This window comes from Protopterus annectens, chromosome 3.part0 (genome assembly GCF_019279795.1).
Source record: "Protopterus annectens isolate FY-2018-M chromosome 3.part0, PAN1.0, whole genome shotgun sequence".
Classification (NCBI taxonomy): Eukaryota; Metazoa; Chordata; order Ceratodontiformes; family Protopteridae; genus Protopterus; species Protopterus annectens.
The window spans coordinates 458172720-458191140 of record NC_056731.1 but is presented as its reverse complement, the minus strand read 5'-3'; the positions used below and the strand labels follow the sequence as shown (position 1 = coordinate 458191140).

Genomic DNA, 18421 nt, shown 5'->3' with positions numbered 1-18421 from the left:
TCTGACAGCCTTCAAATATCTTATCCTTCCAGGACAACTCTTGATAAAGACAGACAGACACCACACATATGTGGTACATAAACAAGCAGGGAGGAACTTATTCCTACCCACTTTGCAGGTTAGCCATGGCCCTGTGGAACAAAGCCCTGAGCAACCAAGTGCACCTGCAAGCGCAATTCTTGCCACATGAGTGGAAACTGGAACCCAACTCATTCAAACTTCTAATCCACAGGTGGGGGACACCAGTGGTGGACCTCTTTGTCTCCCCCCCAAAATGATCAATTGAGCAACGTTTACACCAGAAATCCTCCCAGCCAAGCATGGTAAGTGGATGCCCTATCCTTCACATGGGAAAAACTCTCAATATATGCCTTTCCCCCTCTGCCGCTCCTCTCAGAAGTACTATTCAAAATCAAACAGGACAGACCAAGGACAGTCCTGATTGCACCAGACTGGCCATGCCAGCACAGGTACCCACTCCTACGCAGTCTGACAGCAGTGCCACCTTGGCACCTACATCAGTCCCAGCAGGAGGGACAGATTTTGCATCCTCAGCTGCAAACCCTGAACCTTGCAGCCTGGCTTATTCCCTGAATACACCACCAGCAACCCTCAGCAAACAGGTGCTAGACATCGTCCTTGAGGCCAAAAGGCCTAGTACTAGGAAATCCTATTCAGAAAAGTGGAAAAGATACTGTTCTTGGAGCCAGTCTCAAGGAATGGACACAGCCGTGCCCTCCTTACTTCAAATCCTAGATTACCTAACAGAGCTGCTCCACAAAGGCCTATCCTTCTCATCAGTTAAGATTCATGCCTCTGCCATCTCAGCTCATTACAATACTGAGCCATCTCTTTTCAAGCAGTTCCTGAGAGGAGCTAACAATTTAAGACCCCCGAGGAGAGCTCCCACCCCTGCCTTGGGACCTTCTCTTTGTAGTAGAGAAGCTTACGCTTCCCCCTTTTGAGCCTGCTGCTACAGCAGAGTTAAAATATTTTTTTTGGAAAACAGCCTTACTTATAGCCATCACTTCAGCTAGAAGAGTGTCTGAGTTACAGGCACTAATGGTTGTGGAACCCTTCATTATTTTCCATGCTGACAGGGTTTCCCGTAGGACTAACCCATTATTTATGCCCGAGGTGGTATCCAGTGTGGCTTTAAACCAATCCATCCATTTACCAACCTTTTTCCCTAATCCTCAGAATAAAGGGGAAAGGATCCTGCAATCCTTGGGCGTGCATAGGCAGCTCAGGTTCTACCTTGTTAGGACTAAGCCTTTCAGAAAATCTGGCCAGCTGCTCAGCTTTGCTGCAGGGGTAGAGGGCAAGGCCATTTCATAGCAAACCATTTCCAAATGGATAGCACACTGCATCCATTTCTGCTACAAGCACCATGGAAAACCTACCCCACAGGGGATCAGAACTCATTCCACTAGGGCTACCTCAACCTCTACAGCATTTCTCAGGGAAATCCCTACCATTGACATCTTGGAAGCTGAAACCTGGAGTTCTGTACACACCTTCAACCGAGCATTACCATTTACCTGTCTCTTCTAAATTCAGAGCTGGATTTGCCACAGCAGTCTTACAAGGCCTGCTAGCCAGCTGTAATACTGCTTGACTGCCTCCACCCTTCCTCAACTTTGGGAATCAACCTAAGTGTGATGACTGCAACAGTGAATCATGAAATACATAGTACAGTTGTGTACACTTACCATAAATGTAGATGTTAGAGTATAGTCACTGTTGCCGTCCTGATTTTCCTCCCACCAGCACCCTGACTCTTCTGTGCTTTCTACCTATCCTCTTTTCGGCCATATCTTATGGCAGTGGTATTTACTTTTTACTGGAGGTGTCCCACACCATGTAATTGGTTCCTATTTTGGGGGCTCCTGACAACTGGGGCAAGAAAAACTGACAATGGCATTTGCTGCATGTTTTATACCCCTGACAACCTGACATCATGGAAGAGGTGACAGCATCCGACGCAGAAATCTCAAGACACTGGTTTTCAGGCCGATTGAGGGCTACCTGCAGGCAGATAACACAAGTGTGATGACAGCAACAGTGAATACACTCTAACATCTACTTTTATTGTAAGTGTACACAACTGTACTTTATAGTTGGCAGGTAATGGAGAAGTAGGGATGAAGAAGGAAAAAGAAGTTGCAGGGTAGAAGGATATTTAGTGTGGTGGAGTCTGAAAGCAGGTAGGTAGGAAAGAGGTATTTCTTATGAAGGAAGAGAATTAGGTTGTTCTCTCATCTTTTCTGGAATGTAAGGAAATGGGGGGTTAAAAGACAAGCTTGATATGTAGGTGAAATAGGAAGAAGTGAGGGTTTATTTGGGGAAAAGTTGATAGGTGCTGTTAGGGAGGGGTGCGACTGAATGCAAATAGCAAAGCAGTATGGGAGGGAGAAAAGTAGTTGGGAGTGGTGCTAAAAGATTAAATGGAAGATGTGAATTGAGTAAAATGAAACGAGAGTTTGTATGATAGTACTAAGGTTGTTTGGGAGGGTTAAGGAAATAGGATTCACAAGTGTAATGAGTTTGTAGGAAGTATAATAGTAGAGTGAGAGGGGGGCCATGAGAATCGGGGGTAGGGTTGTGGGTTTCCCCTCTTAGATCAAATTATAACTGAGAATCAGTTTATAGCCAATATAAAGCAATTAGCAGAGAGGTACCAAGCAGAACAAGATTTCTTTAATTTTGTTAATGTAAAAACCTGTTAGCTAGGAATATTAAGTAACTGGCATATACAATGTAATTGATTGGTCAAGAGAGTACAGTGGCCAACTTAGTAAGTGTCCTTGGAGTGCAAGGACATCTCTGTCAGATGGATGTTAAAAACTAATTTCCAGCAGAGGCAGTCACACACATGACTAGATGAAGTGAATACACAACTAGGTTCTTCAAGTTAAATTTGCTTCCATTGTACTAAGTCAAAATTCTCAGTGAAAATGTTTGGAAGTTGACCCTTGTGGCAGAGTTTCAGCAGTATCTGGGTTGAATGTATACTAGTGACATCATACTATTGTACAAAGTCAAAATTCTCAGTAAAAATGTTTGGGAGTTGGCCCTTGTGGCAGCACTCCAGAAGTATCCAAGTTTAATATAGTGAACCCTGGCTATTATACAAGGTCAGTATTTTCAGTGAAGATGTTTGGGAGTTGGCCCTTTTGCCAGAGATTCAGCAGTATGTTTAAAGCTGTGACATGTTCAAATTTAAAGGCGCAGCAAAGCTTAACATGGTAGTAGACATGCATTATACATGCATTTTCCATCACAACATGATTTTTTTTATTCTTGGGCTTTAGAACATATGTGAACATACATTCTATAGTTATGTCAAGAATCTAAATGGCAATGCTCAGATCTGCTCTGAGCTACAACAGAATGGCATTAAATATACTGATCCCAAGGATATTGCCAATATCCTGGCAGATCGATTTAGTGCCAACTTCACCCCCCCCTCACCCCCTAAAGGGCCCATCTCAATACCAAAAGATTGCCAAATTCCAGTAATCACGGCCACACAGGTAGAAACTGCACTCTCCAAAGCTAAGAATACAGCATCCATAGGAACAGATGGCATCCTGGGCTGTGTACTACATGAACTGGCACCTCACCTAAGTGTCATGTTTAATCATAGCCTCACCTCAGGCTTCGTGCCCACTGAGTGGTGCACAGCTACAGTTATCCCACTCCACAATGGGGGATCCACCATCCCAGCAGTCTGACGAGCCTGATCTGCAAGGGCATGGAACGCATTATCATGGAACTTTTAAACAGACATTAGCAACCTTCAAACACTGGACGCCACCCAGTTTGGGTTTGTGAAGGGTCAATCTGGTCTCCTGAACCTGATTGACTTCTTCGAATCAGTCTCCAGAGCTGTGGATGAGGGTAAGGCGGTCCACACAGCCTATCTGGACCTCGCCAAGGCCATCAACACCATCCCCCACTCTGGAATCATAGATAAACTTACTAAGCTGGGCATGCATAAATCCCTACGTCACTTGATGGGTTGCCAACTGGCTTACTGATGGAACCCAGACTGTAAAAGTAGCCGACTCCAAATCCAGCTCCAGACAAGTGACAAGTGGAGTACCTTGGGGTTCAGTCCTGGGACTACTCTTGTTTGGCATCTACTTCTCTGAAGTACAGGCCAACACTAAGGGACTCTGGCTAACAAAGTTTGGAGATGACTGCAAATTGGAAGCCATTACTGAATCCCCAAGTGATGTGGATATTCTACAAAAGTGCCTTACAGAAAAAAATGCCTGGTGCCAGAGCCATGGGCTCAATCTTAATGCCAAGAAATGTATATAGTTATCCCCTTTGGAAAAAAACATGTACCCATGAATTACCACATAGGTGGTTGTACACTAAACATCGAAAGTGTGATGAGAGGCTTAGGGACACAGGTGGACAGTGGTCTCACCTTCAATAACCACATCACCACAACAGTCAGGAAATCCTATGTGGCACACCTCATCACTAAGGGCTTTTCATCCAGAAAAAAGGAGGTCATTGCCCCACTGTACTCATCCCTCATTAGACCCATTATAGAGTATAACGCCCTGTTTGGTATGTACCTCACAAGACATCTGCAACAGCTGGAAAGGCCGCAGAATTACCTCGCTAAAAGAATCACAGGCCTAAAGCAGATGCCATATGCTGACTGTCTAAAAAAAACTCCATCTATACTCTGTGGCATATTGTCTACTCAGAGGCGATCTCTGTTTAACATACAAGCCCATGTCAAACCCTGAGCTGTTTGACATGCTCCACTTAAAGAAATCCCAATCCCTCAGAGCCACACGCTCCAGGAATCTAAACCTTGTCATCACAATGAACAAAACATTCTGGAGGGATAGTTTCCTGACCCAGTTACTCCCCATACTCTGGAATAGACTGCCCATACATGTCAAGCAGAGCACCTCCTTGGCCCTCTTCAAAAGGAACCTTGATGCTTGGATGGGAGATGGGAAATTCACCCAGGGGATCATATCAGTCGGTCTGCTAGACAGGGGTCCAGGGAAGTAAATATTGTGGGAAGAAATATCCAGGGAATTATGGCTAGGCTTGTATAGGCCCTAGGGGCCAGTAGCCTAGTACCAACCTGTGAACACTTCATTTCCTACCAGGCTGCTCAGTTTAGTTGGTCTCCCAGGCTGCTCAGTTTAGTTGGTCTCCCAGGCTGCTCAGTTTAGTTGTCTATTTGAGCATAATTTTATATATATATATTGTTCCCCAATGCATTGTTTATATTATACTAAAAAAAAAAAAAAAACTGCTTCCTCCATTTTTTAATGTTCCCATCATTAGATCTTTAATTTCTTTGACATGAGCGTGCACACACAATTCCATTTCTGATTAGACTTTTCCTTTAAGAACTGCTCATCTCAACGTCAATCTTTCTTGGGTTCCCTTATGCTTTAGTAATATTTGTGGTTCAGTTTTTCCTGTTTGCTGCCTTCTGGGAACAGAAAGAACAATGTGCTTCTGGTGGACTCTCTTGTAGAAAATGCAGGAGGGCAGGAAAGCAGCCCCTGTCTCCTAGCTGGGTCTGTCTACTGATGTATCTGCCTGGAAGACTATCATCTACCAGCAGCTTGATTTCAAACCATGTATTTAGTGTCTGTACAGTTGATTATCTTTCATTCATTGCTATGGTTAGTGCAACAATACTAATGTACTTTCTTTAAATAATTTAGTAATGTTATACAGAACAATCAGAATATGAGATTTGCATATTGTGTTTTCTGAGTTCTTATTAATGTCAAATAATTTGTTGTCTGGTTTTGTCTAGGTTTACGCAAATGGCATCCGCAACATTGACCTGCAATATATAATTCAAAAACTAGCAGCACCAGTAATTTCTGTACTACTGCTCTCTCTCTGTGTGCCGTATATAATAGCATCTGGCATTGTCCCATTAGTAGGTATGTGTAAAAGTTTGTCATTTGTGTTTTAAGTTGTATGTGAAAGCAGCTCTGTTAACTATTTTTTTTTTATTGCTCACATTTAGAGCTTTGAAATCCTGTTAGATCTGTTTATGGCTTTGGTAAGAGTTCTTTGTTTATAATTGGCTATTAGTAGTGTATATAATTTATCATTTGCCATTAAAGGTATGGAAATGCAATCTTTTGCCTCCTTCACCCAAAAGAGTGAATGCATTCATGTTAGAATACCTCCCATCCTCCATTCTCTAGTGGCCATTATTAGCATTGTTTTCATAGCATTTTATGTTAGCATGCCATCTTCCTATATTCATGAGTCACTGATAGTGTCGATGAAAGGATTTCTGTAAAAGGTAGTGGTGTGCCCTTTCCTCTTCAGTTTTTTCTACTACTGCTATTAAAAGGTACAGTATTGCTATTGCATTCTCATTTCAGGATTAAGTACTTACTCTCTCTTTTTTTTTTTTTTTTTTGCTTTAAAATTAGTGTAATTTTTTGACATTTTTATCATTTGAAATAAGTTATCCGCTTTTTATGTAACTTTTCTGTTCTTCTGACATAGATTGACATCACTAGTTAGGCAACACATTTCCATGTTTTGTTTGTACAGCATCATCAGTGACGAGTTTGAACCTGGTCTCTCTTTCCTCATGTATGTTTGAAGCAAATAGTATATGGTCGTCTGTGTCTACTTCATTAGTTAGTTTCCTTATTTTAATATTGTTCTCCTTATTCTAACACTGTTTATCCTGATATTTAATCTTGCTGCCATTCATTTCCTCAGTTTTTCTTTCCCACCTCTTTTAGTTTCCCAACATATGAATCTGCAGGAATAAGTCAGAGGCCCTGGTAAAGTCCAGGTAGACCCCATCTGTACTCTTGTCATAAAACCTAAGCAGCTTTTCTATGACAACTTCATTTGGCTGTAAGCCTATGCTGTTGTCATAGAGATCATTTTTCTGAAGGGACGCAGTTTAGCTTTCCTTCAGGAATCTTTCCATGACTATTCATGTTGTTGGGTGTCATGGTAAAAGTTTACTTAGTTGACTTGGTCTCTTGAGTCTCAATTCAGGCCTCATGACATATTTATTTCTGTTTTAGTCCTGTGTTGATGTAATTCTTGTACATCTGATCCGTTGTTACTTTGGCTTGCTTTGATATTTCATTGCTTTTAAATGTTTGGTAATCGGTAGAGTTTCCTATGAAATTAAAGATCTTTCCATGACGTGCATTTTATTAAATGGCAAAAGAGCTTCATAATTTCTGAAGCATTAAAAAGGTCGTATTTGGATGAAGCATGTGACATTTCTGACTTCCTCTGTAATTGACTATTGTGTTGGACCTTATGGTTAACCTGAAAAGGTGTTACAACCTCAGGTCTTTGAATACCTGTCAGATGTGTAAGAAGTCCAGGACATAGTTGCAGGGTAGAGCTAAGGACTTCAAAGGCATATTTGGAGAAGACGATCTTCATCCTTTTCTCTTCCTTGCTTTTCTGACTCCTCTTATAGTAGAATGAAAAAGCCATTTGCTTTACCATGTTTTTAAGTGACTTTGACCTTCAAAGTCTCTTATCTACTGTCCACAGTGTTGAGTTTACATATATGGTACAGAACAAAAGGGAAAGTTCATGTTGATAGCTTTCTGTCTAGAAAGTACACCTCCTCTGAGTATTCAGTCATTTTTTCCTGCTGAAATTGTCTGTTAAGGGATCATTTCAGATGCTTTACTGGATTTATAGTAGTTGGCCATAAGGTGGAGAATTCATTTTTTGAGCTACTTCCCACTACTACTTGTGAGCTTGCATCATTAGATTTTCAGTAAATCACTGAGCTCTGCCACACTGCACTGAACAGCATTAAGTCTACATATTTTACTATCAAATAAAGTTGCCTTTTAACAAAAACAGAACTTTTTGTTTGCAAGTTAGTGCTAATCATTTTTCACCTTCCATGTTTCCTGAACATTAAGTAAATTAACTCCAAGGTCCATCAGGTTTCAATGCAAGAGGAACCTTGCTGACAAACTTCAGCAGTCGTTCAATTAGTATATAATTTGTGGAAGACAAAACAAGACTTGATCAGTCGGACATTACAGTACTTGTACAAATTTCAATTCACAAAACACATCAGCCCACAAAAAAAAAAAAAGATGTAATACTTTCTGTAGACTATGATTTCAGGTGCTTAAGTCATAGGTGTTGGATATGTGTCTAAACCACTGTATGCTTAAACATCACGACTTGCTCAGTAGACCTTGCTTGATATTGAGAGAGAATCATGAAGGAACTCCCTTGTGAATGAGTTTCTTTACTTAAGAATCACAAAAGCAAGTGTCTGTTACATGGTGTAGAAGTGAAAGAAGTCAAAAATTCGTCTTTCATGTATGATGATGGTACTAAACAGGTTATTTGCACCAGTGCTGGATTATTGTCAAGTGGGACCCTAAACAGAGTAATGGATCAGCCCCCCCCCCACCCATTTCAGTGCCCTGTTACTTGACTGTTCTCCCCAGTCACCATACATACTGTTCAAACATGTCACTATGCATACTATTTACTTCTACAATGGTTACAGATATTTAAAACTTTTCTTTCAAATTTTATAAGACAAACACTGATAGCCATTTGCTAAACAAAACAGTACAGTCTCACCATGAAAATAGACTTAACATGAGCAGTAAGTTTCTCTCTGCCTTTGAAACTTTCATTTATTGAAACCCACATTCAAAGAAAATGCATCGGGCCAGTGGTGGATTGTTTACTCTCTGGTTGTTTTCAAACCAGAGGCGCCTTGCACACTTTTTTTGAACCATGCATACGTGCATGTGTTCTGTGATGCACCATCAAGGTTATATTATACAGCACCATTTGTTAGTGTGTTTTAAATTTGTAGCTTTGAACATTTTTCCAGTAAGCAATTAAACAATGTATGATCCAGTAAGGACAAAACTACCCATTGGAAAACATTTCAACCACAAAAGGTCATTCAGACTTGTCATTGCAGTCCACCAATATCAGTCGGTAAACGCAGTCTATACAGTAGTAAAAGTAATTTGAATAATTCCACATTAAAGACCTCTATAATGAAGAGGTTGCTGTTGCAAGCAACTACACATTTCAGTGTTTCATGTACAAATTCAATGCCTGCTGCCCTTGAAGAATAAACTGCCCATGTTACATTCGAAAAAAAATGGTAACCTGGAAATATTGCAGTAGGGAATGACTTAGACCATTCATAGCTACTAGGCATCTCATCCAATGGAGGATGCACTCGAGTGCAACACCCCATCCCCCCTTAAAGTGGGCAATTCAGTATGAGGCCTCCATGTATGTGGTATGGGAGTAAAACCACAAGCCGCCTTCACCAAAGGCAAGTATGCTACCTGTTGTGCTACTAAAACTGCTTTTAAAAGTTATAGTGCAAACACTGATGGCCATATGCTAGACAAAATAGTTACTTATTGAATACAGAGTTAGAATGAGCAACAGTAAACCTCTCTTTCCTTGAAAGTCAGCATTCCTTGAAAAGGCACAGAAGCTCAGCATTCCTTGAAAAAGACACAGAAGCTCAACATTCCTTAAAAATGACAATTTGGCAGTTGGCATAGAGGATTCAGGCTCTTGGGTTCTCTATTGAAGATGCAGGGTTAGAGCCTGAATGGCTTAAACAACCTGCCATTTCTAGATGGAGCATTTTACACACACACACACACACACACACACACACACACACACACCCTCGCCCTCACTCCCTTTTCATAGTAACTTTCCCATCATTCATCTGAAGCAATGGCAGCATCAACAGCATTACTAATACAAAAATTTGAAAGATGTTTCAGTTTAAATGTGCGTGCCTACTAAAGACACACATGATGAAGAACACGCTGTGTGCATCTTTAAAGAATCTTTAAAGAAAAGTGTCCTTGAAGAAAAGTAAGTTTTTGTGGCAGTCTTCCAAGCTAGTGGACCCTAGTGCTAGGTGTGGCTCTAATTGGCACTTCAGTGTCTCCATAAAGCAGTTTGCATTGTACATTTCAAGATTTCTAAACATGGTAAACCCATAGATGGTGGAGTTCTCTTTCATATCCTCTGGCAACCCTGGAAAGAAGGCGGAGAACCTCATATCTAAGCAGAACAGCTCATCTCTGTCAGCTTTATAAAATACTGAAGGTGCCATTTCTCATACATGGGGTTAAATATTTCTCCTTTATAAAGATAAGACAGACTGAAATAAACCTGCGGGAGCTGATCAGATATGCCATCAAGTCACCATAGCCCTTTGGAATTTATTCCCATGGAGATCAGCAGAAGCAGCAGTTTTGTTCATTGATGTGCTTGTCGTTGATTTGGCAATAAGTGAAGGTGGAAGGTTGTCAAGGTTCCCATTCCATGTGTTTTCTGGAAAACCATCACATTAAACAGGTGATCCTAGAACATGGTCAGCCTCCTGGTATGTAGTTCAGTGTTTGTCAAGTCCAAGTCTCCTGCTTGCTGCATTTCTCTGTTTATGTAAGTGATCCATTCTGATCTGCTCAGGAGGACCATGAAGCCTGTTCTTTTACTTATTAAAATTCTTTTTATTTATTTATTTTTTTTCTTTTAAGTCATTTTACTTATTTTGTGTTTGCTTTCTTCACTGGGTATACCCATGACCCATGGCCTTAGCCTTTTGCTTGGAGAAATTTTCCATTTTTGATTCACTGTTCCGTATATTTGAAAACCAGTGAGTATTAATATGACTACATAACACACACTAATGTGGTTGAATGTATTCAGTAATCCAATTCGTAATTAAAGCAGAGGATTTGCAAATTTTGATATATAGAAAAAAAATTTTGTAAATGCTTCATAGCTTAGAAATTTTGGAAAAGAAAAAGTCATTTAGGCACTTGAAATAAATGTATATTGTTATCTTTTCCTGCATTTATAACACATTGATGTCTGTGTGAGAATATGAAGTAAAGTGAACAGAATGTAGATTTAAATAGTCCACACTCAAGTAACAAACAGTTTACTGGGGGTCTCATTGAGGACAAGAGGATACTGTTCCTTAGTTTGCCAGCACAAATAGGGTATTTTCTATCTCCATAACAGTTCCTGAATTTTGAGTAAAAATGTAAGATTTGAAAATTACTTTTTTCATAACTACAGAGGATACAGTGTAAAGGACAAGTAGTGGAATACAAGAGTTCATGGACAAACTTCACACACACACCTCATCAGGAAAGGAGAAAAGAAAAGGAGGAGAGGAAAAATTAGAAATCTGTAATATTTCTGTGTTATTCAAAAGAAAGGTGTAACTCTTCGCATACATCTTCAGTGTCAAAAATTGTATTTTTTTTTATATATTATTCATTTTGTGGATTTTGGAGTAGATGTCGTGCATCCTCAGTCATCTAGAATCAAACTTTAAAAGTGTTCAGTCTAACATGTGACCAGTAGAAGACAAGGTATTTTTTTTTGAAGATATGGGCATTATATAAATGATTTGGTCATTGAATTAGATTCACTGTTTGCTAATACATAATTAATGGCCTGTGATCTCTGGCAGAATAGTTCTTTCTCCAGTCAGAGACAACCTTACAAACTATTCAGCTCCCAACAGGATTTGTAAATTGCTTAGTTTATGCAAGATCTCTAACTACCCAGGAGACCTGAGTTTGATTAAAGTCTTGGGCATTGGGCAGCATAGATGGGGGGGTATGGGATAATGCCTATCATATGGGGAAGGACTGTGCTGAGTTAAGCTGTCACTAAGCCCTTGTGGAAGCCATGGCTCAGACAAGTGAGAGTGCCATGCTGGGTGTGTGGGAAAACTAAAGGGGTGTGATGTAAGGGCCTTACTTGGGCACACCTTCAAGTCCCTTCTTTTTGCTTGTCCAGACTAACACTTGAGGGACAGCTTGAAGGGGTTAGGCAAGCAGACCGCCTTTTTGCAGAGCTGCAGCATGATGGCCCTTCACCTCTCCCACTCTGTAGTCTAGATGATGTAAATCCTATATTCTGCCATGGAGTAGAGGACTCTATGTACATATGCTCCCCAACAGGAGAACCTTCTTTGTTTAGGTCACACCTTGGGCGTAACAATGGCATTGGCAAGAGTTCATAGGTTCATAGGTTCGTACTAGGCTATCTGCCCTAGGGCATTTATAAGCCTAGCCAGAGTGTTTGTGGCTTACACCACCCCTTAGGATGAGAATACTACGCCCTTTTAGGGTTTAGTTTACTATGCCTCTATCTAGTAGTGACACAGAGATGACCCCCGGGGTAAACCTACGATCTCCCATCCACTCGTCGAGATTTCTCTTGAATAGAGTCAGTGAGGGGCTCTGCCTAACATGGACTGGGATTCTGTTCCAGAGTGTAGGGAGCCTCTGAGTTATGAATCTGTCCCTCCAGCACGTTCTATTTATTTCTGTGTTGAGGTTTAAGTCACTTGTTCTCGTGGCTCTGATGGATTTGGATTTTCTGAGGTGGAGCATGTCCATTAATTCAGGATTGGACATGGCCTTGTACGTCAGGCACAGATCACCTCTGAGTAGGCGGTATGCGACTGAATAGAGCTGGAGTTTTTCAGTCGGGCAGCATATGACATATGTTTAAGACCCTTTATCCTCTTGGTGAGGAACTTTTGGGGTCTTTCCAACTGCTGCAGGTGTCGGGTGAGATACATCCCAAATGGGGCATTGTACTCAATCATTGGCCTGATAAGAGAAGAGTACAGGGGCACAATGACCTCTCTTGATCTAGATGTGAAACCCTTCATGATAAGGTGGGCAATATAGAAGGTCTTCCTAACCACTTTGGCAATGTGAGTGTCAAATGAGAGGTTACTGTCAACCTGGGTCCCTAGGTCCCTGATTACCTCTTCCGTACTTAATGGATTACCGCCTATGTGGTAATTTGTCAGTACTTTGTTTTTCCCAAAGGGTATGACTATACATTTTTTGGCGTTCAGCTTAAGGCCATGGCTCTGGCACCAATTATCCGTTTCTATGAGGCCTCTCTGAAGGATGTTTGTGTCCGCTGGAGTATCAATTATGGCGCCCAGTTTGCAGTCATCTGCGAACTTTGTCGGCCACAATCCTTTTATTTTCGCCTATACCTTGGAAAAATAAATGCCGAACAAGAGGGGTCCCAGGACTGAGCCCTGTGGGACACCGCTTGTGACTGGCTTAGAGTCTGACATAGCTCCAGCAACTCTGACCCTGTGGGTTCTGTCCTTGAGCCAGTTTGCAACCCATCTTGTGACATATGGGTTTACATTTAAGCTGGTGAGTTTGTCTATGATGCCCGAGTGGGGTATTGTGTCAAAGGCTTTTGCAAGGACAAGGTAGGCTGTATGAACTGTCTTACCCTCATCAATGGCCTTAGTGACTGTTTCAAAAAAGTCGACCAAGTTCAAAAGGCAGGATCTGCCCTTGACAAAGCCAAATTGGGTAGGATCCAATGTCTGTAGGTCCCCAATGTCTTTGTTTATGAGTTCCATAATGATCCTCTCCATAGCTTTGCAGACCAGGCTCGTCAAGCTTATGGGGCGGTAATTTCCAGGGTCCGTAGAAGCACCGCCTTTGTGAAGTGGTACCACTGTTGCCATACGCCACTCTTTGGGTACGTATCCTGTAGTAAGGCTAAGATTAAACAGCAGCCTTATGTGTGGGTTTAGTTCCTCTTGGAGTTCATGTAGCACACAGCCCGGGACACTATCCGGTCCCATTGATGCTGTGTTTTTAGCTTTAGAGAGGGCGGCTCTCACCTGGGCATCTGAGATGTTAGGGAGGCTACACTCTGCTGGGATAGTTATTTCTCCTTTTGGGGTGGAGGGGGAGGAGAAATTTGCACTGAACCTGTCTACCAGAATGTTGGCAATGTCAGTGGGTTCAGTGTATTTTGTGTCATTTTGGACTAACTCTGAGCATATCTGGGAGTTTCCACCCAGGTTTCTAACATAGCTAAAGAAAGCCTTGTGATTGTCTTTTGTGTCTTTTGCGATTTTTCTCTCAAAGTTGGCCTTGGATGATTTTATGAGTGATCGTAGTTTTTTGCTAGTACTGATCAGAGATGGCCTTCCCTTTTAGGGATTTTGCTCTGTCATGTAGTAGCTTCCTCCTCCTGTTGTAAAGTTTGTTTATGGCTGGGGTCCACCAGACCGGGCGCCTGCCTTTGGGGGAATGGGTCTTGGTTTTATTTGGGATTGCATGATCCATGCATTCTTGAAGGTGCCCATAGAAGGCATTTGCAAAGGATTCAGCAGTGTGGGTTGTGGTTTCCACTGGCCCATGGGCCTTGAAAGATACCACTTCAGTCTTAAGGAGTGTGAAGTTTGCCTTTGAGAAGTTCTTCACTGTGGTTTTTTGTGCAGGGGGTGGGGGCGGGATGTGGATTTCCAGTGAGATTAATTTATGGTCTGATCTTACCAAAGAGGGATGTACTTCCGGTGTGGAGCATTTTGTCCCCATGTTTGTGATGATCAGGTCTAGTATATTGTCTCCTCTTGTGGGAATGGTGACTAGTTGTTCCATTGCATTTGAGTTTATGAATTCTAGGAACCTTTGGGCTAGGGTGTTGGGGCTTGAGTAATGTTCCCAGTCTATATTTGGGTAGTTGAAGTCTCCCAAAATGATGGTATTTGGAGAGACATTCATACTCTCCAGTGTCTTCAGGAAGGCTGTGTGCGGTTCCTGAGTTTGAGTGGGTGGTCTGTAGCATGCTACAAAACTGTAAGGCAGTTTTGCCTATGGTTAGTTGCACCTGGATAGTCTCCGATGCTTTGTGCATTGCCACTAACCTGGAGGTGTGGGTATCTTTGATGAAAATGGATACTCCCCCTCCTTTTGTGGTTCGGTCCAGGTTTTGGGGCCGGAAAGCATGATATGAGGTAAAACCTGATAGTGCTGGGGTGCTCTCAGGAACCTTGAACCAGGTTTCAGTCACTGCACAGACATTGATGTTCTCCATACTGAGGAGGGCTTCGAGGGCATGCATCTTGAGGTTTAGACTTCTGGCATTGAGCAGCATTACCCTTAGTTTTTTTCCACTTGTGTTTTCTAGGGAGGTAGGTTTGTCATTTGAGCCTTGCCTAAAAAGGCACTATGGGGGTGGCAAGAGCCTTGGCCAATATCCGGAAGCCCAGGGGTGACAGGTGCAAGCCATCCCTTGCGAAGCAGTGTGGCTTGTCAAGCATGTCATCCCAAGCAGACAGACACTGGATCCCCTTAGAATGACACCAGTAATTAAGCCAAATGTTAAAACTGATCATTTTGTCTTTGTACTGTGGCATCATTCTTGGTGAGGGTAAGATGCTGCTCAGGGTCAGGGTCATACCAGCCTGGGCTACATAATCAGAGAGCTCCTCTATGTCTCTTTTCATGTAGTCCAGGGAGGTACGTCTCAGGTCGTTCACACCGGCATGTACAATGACTGAGTCATATTTGTACTTGCTGTGGAGTGACCTGAGTGCTTGTGTTATGTGGCGGATTCTAGCTCCCGACAGGCAGCTTACTGTGACCCTCTCCTTGTTCAGTCTGGTGAGCGGGACGTCAGTGTGCCTGACTATGGAGTCACCTATTACAAGTGTGTCTGGCATGTTGTTTGGCCTTAAGGGCTGTGACTGTTTAGCACACTGCCTTTGTGAACTATGTGTTGCATGTGCTATGTCTTGAGGTGGTGGTTGCTTGGGTGCCTGCTTTGGAGGCCTCTGTTGTTTTGGTAGATTTTTAATCAGCGCCTCAGAGTATGTTTTTGTGTGTTTATGTGTTTGGTTTGCAGTTGTGATAGTTCTATGTGAGATTGAGATTATTGCAGCCATAGGGGAAACCTGAATTCAGTCATAGTTGTAGAGATCCACACACACACAAGAAAAGTAAGTTCTCTCCCATAAGAGTGTATGGCAGATGAAGACTGTTGCATTAGGTGAGGGCCAATGCCTACAATACCCAATTAAGGTTCACTCTGTAGTGCTATAACCAGTGTCTTCCCAGGATTTCATACTTCAGTGCTGTTTAATCCCTGTTTCCAGAAGCAACTGTATCTCAACTAAAAATATTGAATTTGGTCTCTCATTCATTCATTCATGCATGCATCTCTCTCTCTCTCTCTCACACAAACACATTTCCTGCAAAGGTTAATGCATTTTTAGTGGCACCATTTTTTCCTACTTTTATGGCAGTACACTGCCATGATCCAGTGTTGTCTGGCACACCCATAACACAATTATCGTGCACTCTTAAAATGAACTAAACATACTATTAATTTATGGTAGGTACTGAATTTTTTTTTTAGAATGGCAAGCACCAACAGTTGTAATTCACCAGTTCTGTGTAATTATCCTTATATTAGTTAATAAACAAAAAGCTGCAAGCTCTTGAAATTAAATAATGAAATTCTTAAAGAAATTAGGCAGTTCTCTTTGAAAATTAAATGTACAGAAAGATATGCTGTTGCACAGGAAATATAAAACAGAAAGTTTTGAACAGTCAGATGATGTTATGTAGCATCATCAACTAGCTGGTGTATTGCTACCACTAATTGAAAGTAACTGCAATAGATCTAACTCTGACATTGTTGCAAAAGACTTGCAGGCAAAATTTGTAGACATGTAATCTGTCTCTGTTCTTAAAGGTGTAGTCCTTGAAAACATGTCTTCACTGCATTTAGACTCTGAGGTCCACTGTGTACTCCAAGCAAAAAGAAAAAAAGAGAGAGAGAGACTAACTGACCTGCTGCTGTGTTAAACTCTTAGGGGAAAGCTACATTATGTGAAAAATTTCTAAATGGCTGTCCTGAAATTAGGCAACACTGAAATATACAGTTAGAGCCATCCTTTCAGATATATTCCTCCTCGTATTTGGAAAATGCGTCCTGTCCCTTCAACTCATTTGTGGCCAAATATTTGAATACAGATAAAATCCTCTGAAGCAAAGTTTATGTAACCAGAACATTCCAACCTAAACAAGGCTGAGGTGGTTTTGAGAAGAGGTACCTTTCCTTAGAGCTGTAATTACTGCTAATGTGTGTGAGTAGAACAGTTTCAGTTTTCAAAGCTGTGATGCATTTCTGCATAAAAAGTATTGGTTCTGTGTAGCTTGTCACATTTCTCATCTGAGCTGCATGTTTTGTACAGCTTTTCAGATTTTTGATACGTATATCTGTACTGAAAAACAGCTACATGTTATGTTCATTTTTATATGCCATTCAGAACTAAACAAGTATGGAAGAAATGCTGCCAGTAAGATTTGAGCATATTCATTACTTTAAAATTGCATCCTGAAAAAAAAATTTAAGACTTTAGTAGATGTGAGAAAAGAAGGTTGTAGAACTTTACCGGGAAAATGTGGACTAGAGCATCAGCAAAATAGTCTTTTTTGAGTGTATTACAATTGATTTTTGTTAGTTTATAAATTACAGAAATATAAGACTTAATGTAATCTACTGTGTTGAATTAGTATCATGATAGGAAGCTTAATTTATAACACACACACACACACACACACACAGTAAATATGTTCTACCTTGTTGCTGTGATGATATAGAGGGATAAAGACTCAACTATGACCCAGATACCCTGTTTCGATTAGCAGCTCTGGTGAGTAGTGGAGATGGCAGGGAGTGATGGGTGTTACCATCCTGGCTGGTGGAGGCTGGAGAAGGCACAATTGGTAGGCATACCTAAAGAGGGTTTACGGGGTGGAGACATGACTAAGATGTTGAAGGTATGCCTCATCAACACTAGTTGGGCATCGACAAGGGCAGATAAGTGTTCCAGGCCGGTGTCATGAAGGAGAAAAAGGACCAAAAAAAAGACATGATTTAACCTCCTTGAAATCTGTATTCAGAAAGCTCTCTTGATGAATAAAGCTGTACACTCCTTTATATGAAATTCTCCTTTTTCTAAAGTTGTAATATCTATTGCTTTATTTAAAAGGTAGCATGGTGTGGATGAAGGGCAATAACAGGTCTAGCCACTCAGTGGTGTAAACCTTGGCATTAGGTGATTGTCACTGTTGAACTGACACCCGACTCCATGTGTAAAATTGGGAAAAAGGGGTTGTTGACAGATGGATGGATTACATTACATTGATCACAGAAAATTTAACCTCAACACTAAGCATGTCATAGGCTTTTTGCATTGAAGTCGTACTACTTATACACTCAGTTTAATTTAAGTAATGGAATTTTCAGTCCGTAACATCATTTTTATTCTAGAACAGTCATTATTATTGGTCTGGTTCCTTTAGCAGATTTTCTTATCTGAAAAATTTCAGAGGTCTGTTTACACTGAAAATTAGATTTTTATTTTAAGACAGTTTTCACTGTACTACAGCTTCACTTGGGGATCACTTTGTGAGTCTTTCCTCTTCAACTCTTAACTATTGCTATTTTCTTGTGTTTGGACTACTAATGACATTTTGTTTCTTTACTATCTGTATCTTCAGCTTTGTCTTTTATGAATATCTGT

General features: G+C 41.2%; 1 protein-coding gene across 1 annotated transcript in view; it reads left to right on the top strand.

Moving 5' to 3' along the window:
- Positions 1-18421, top strand: part of MARCHF6 (membrane associated ring-CH-type finger 6) — a 2699933-nt gene that overhangs the window by 2553150 nt on the left and 128362 nt on the right. The window contains exon 30 of the mRNA XM_044064887.1: positions 5813-5945. Coding sequence (XP_043920822.1) covers positions 5813-5945 — 133 coding nt within the window. The remainder of the gene's footprint in view (positions 1-5812; positions 5946-18421) is intronic.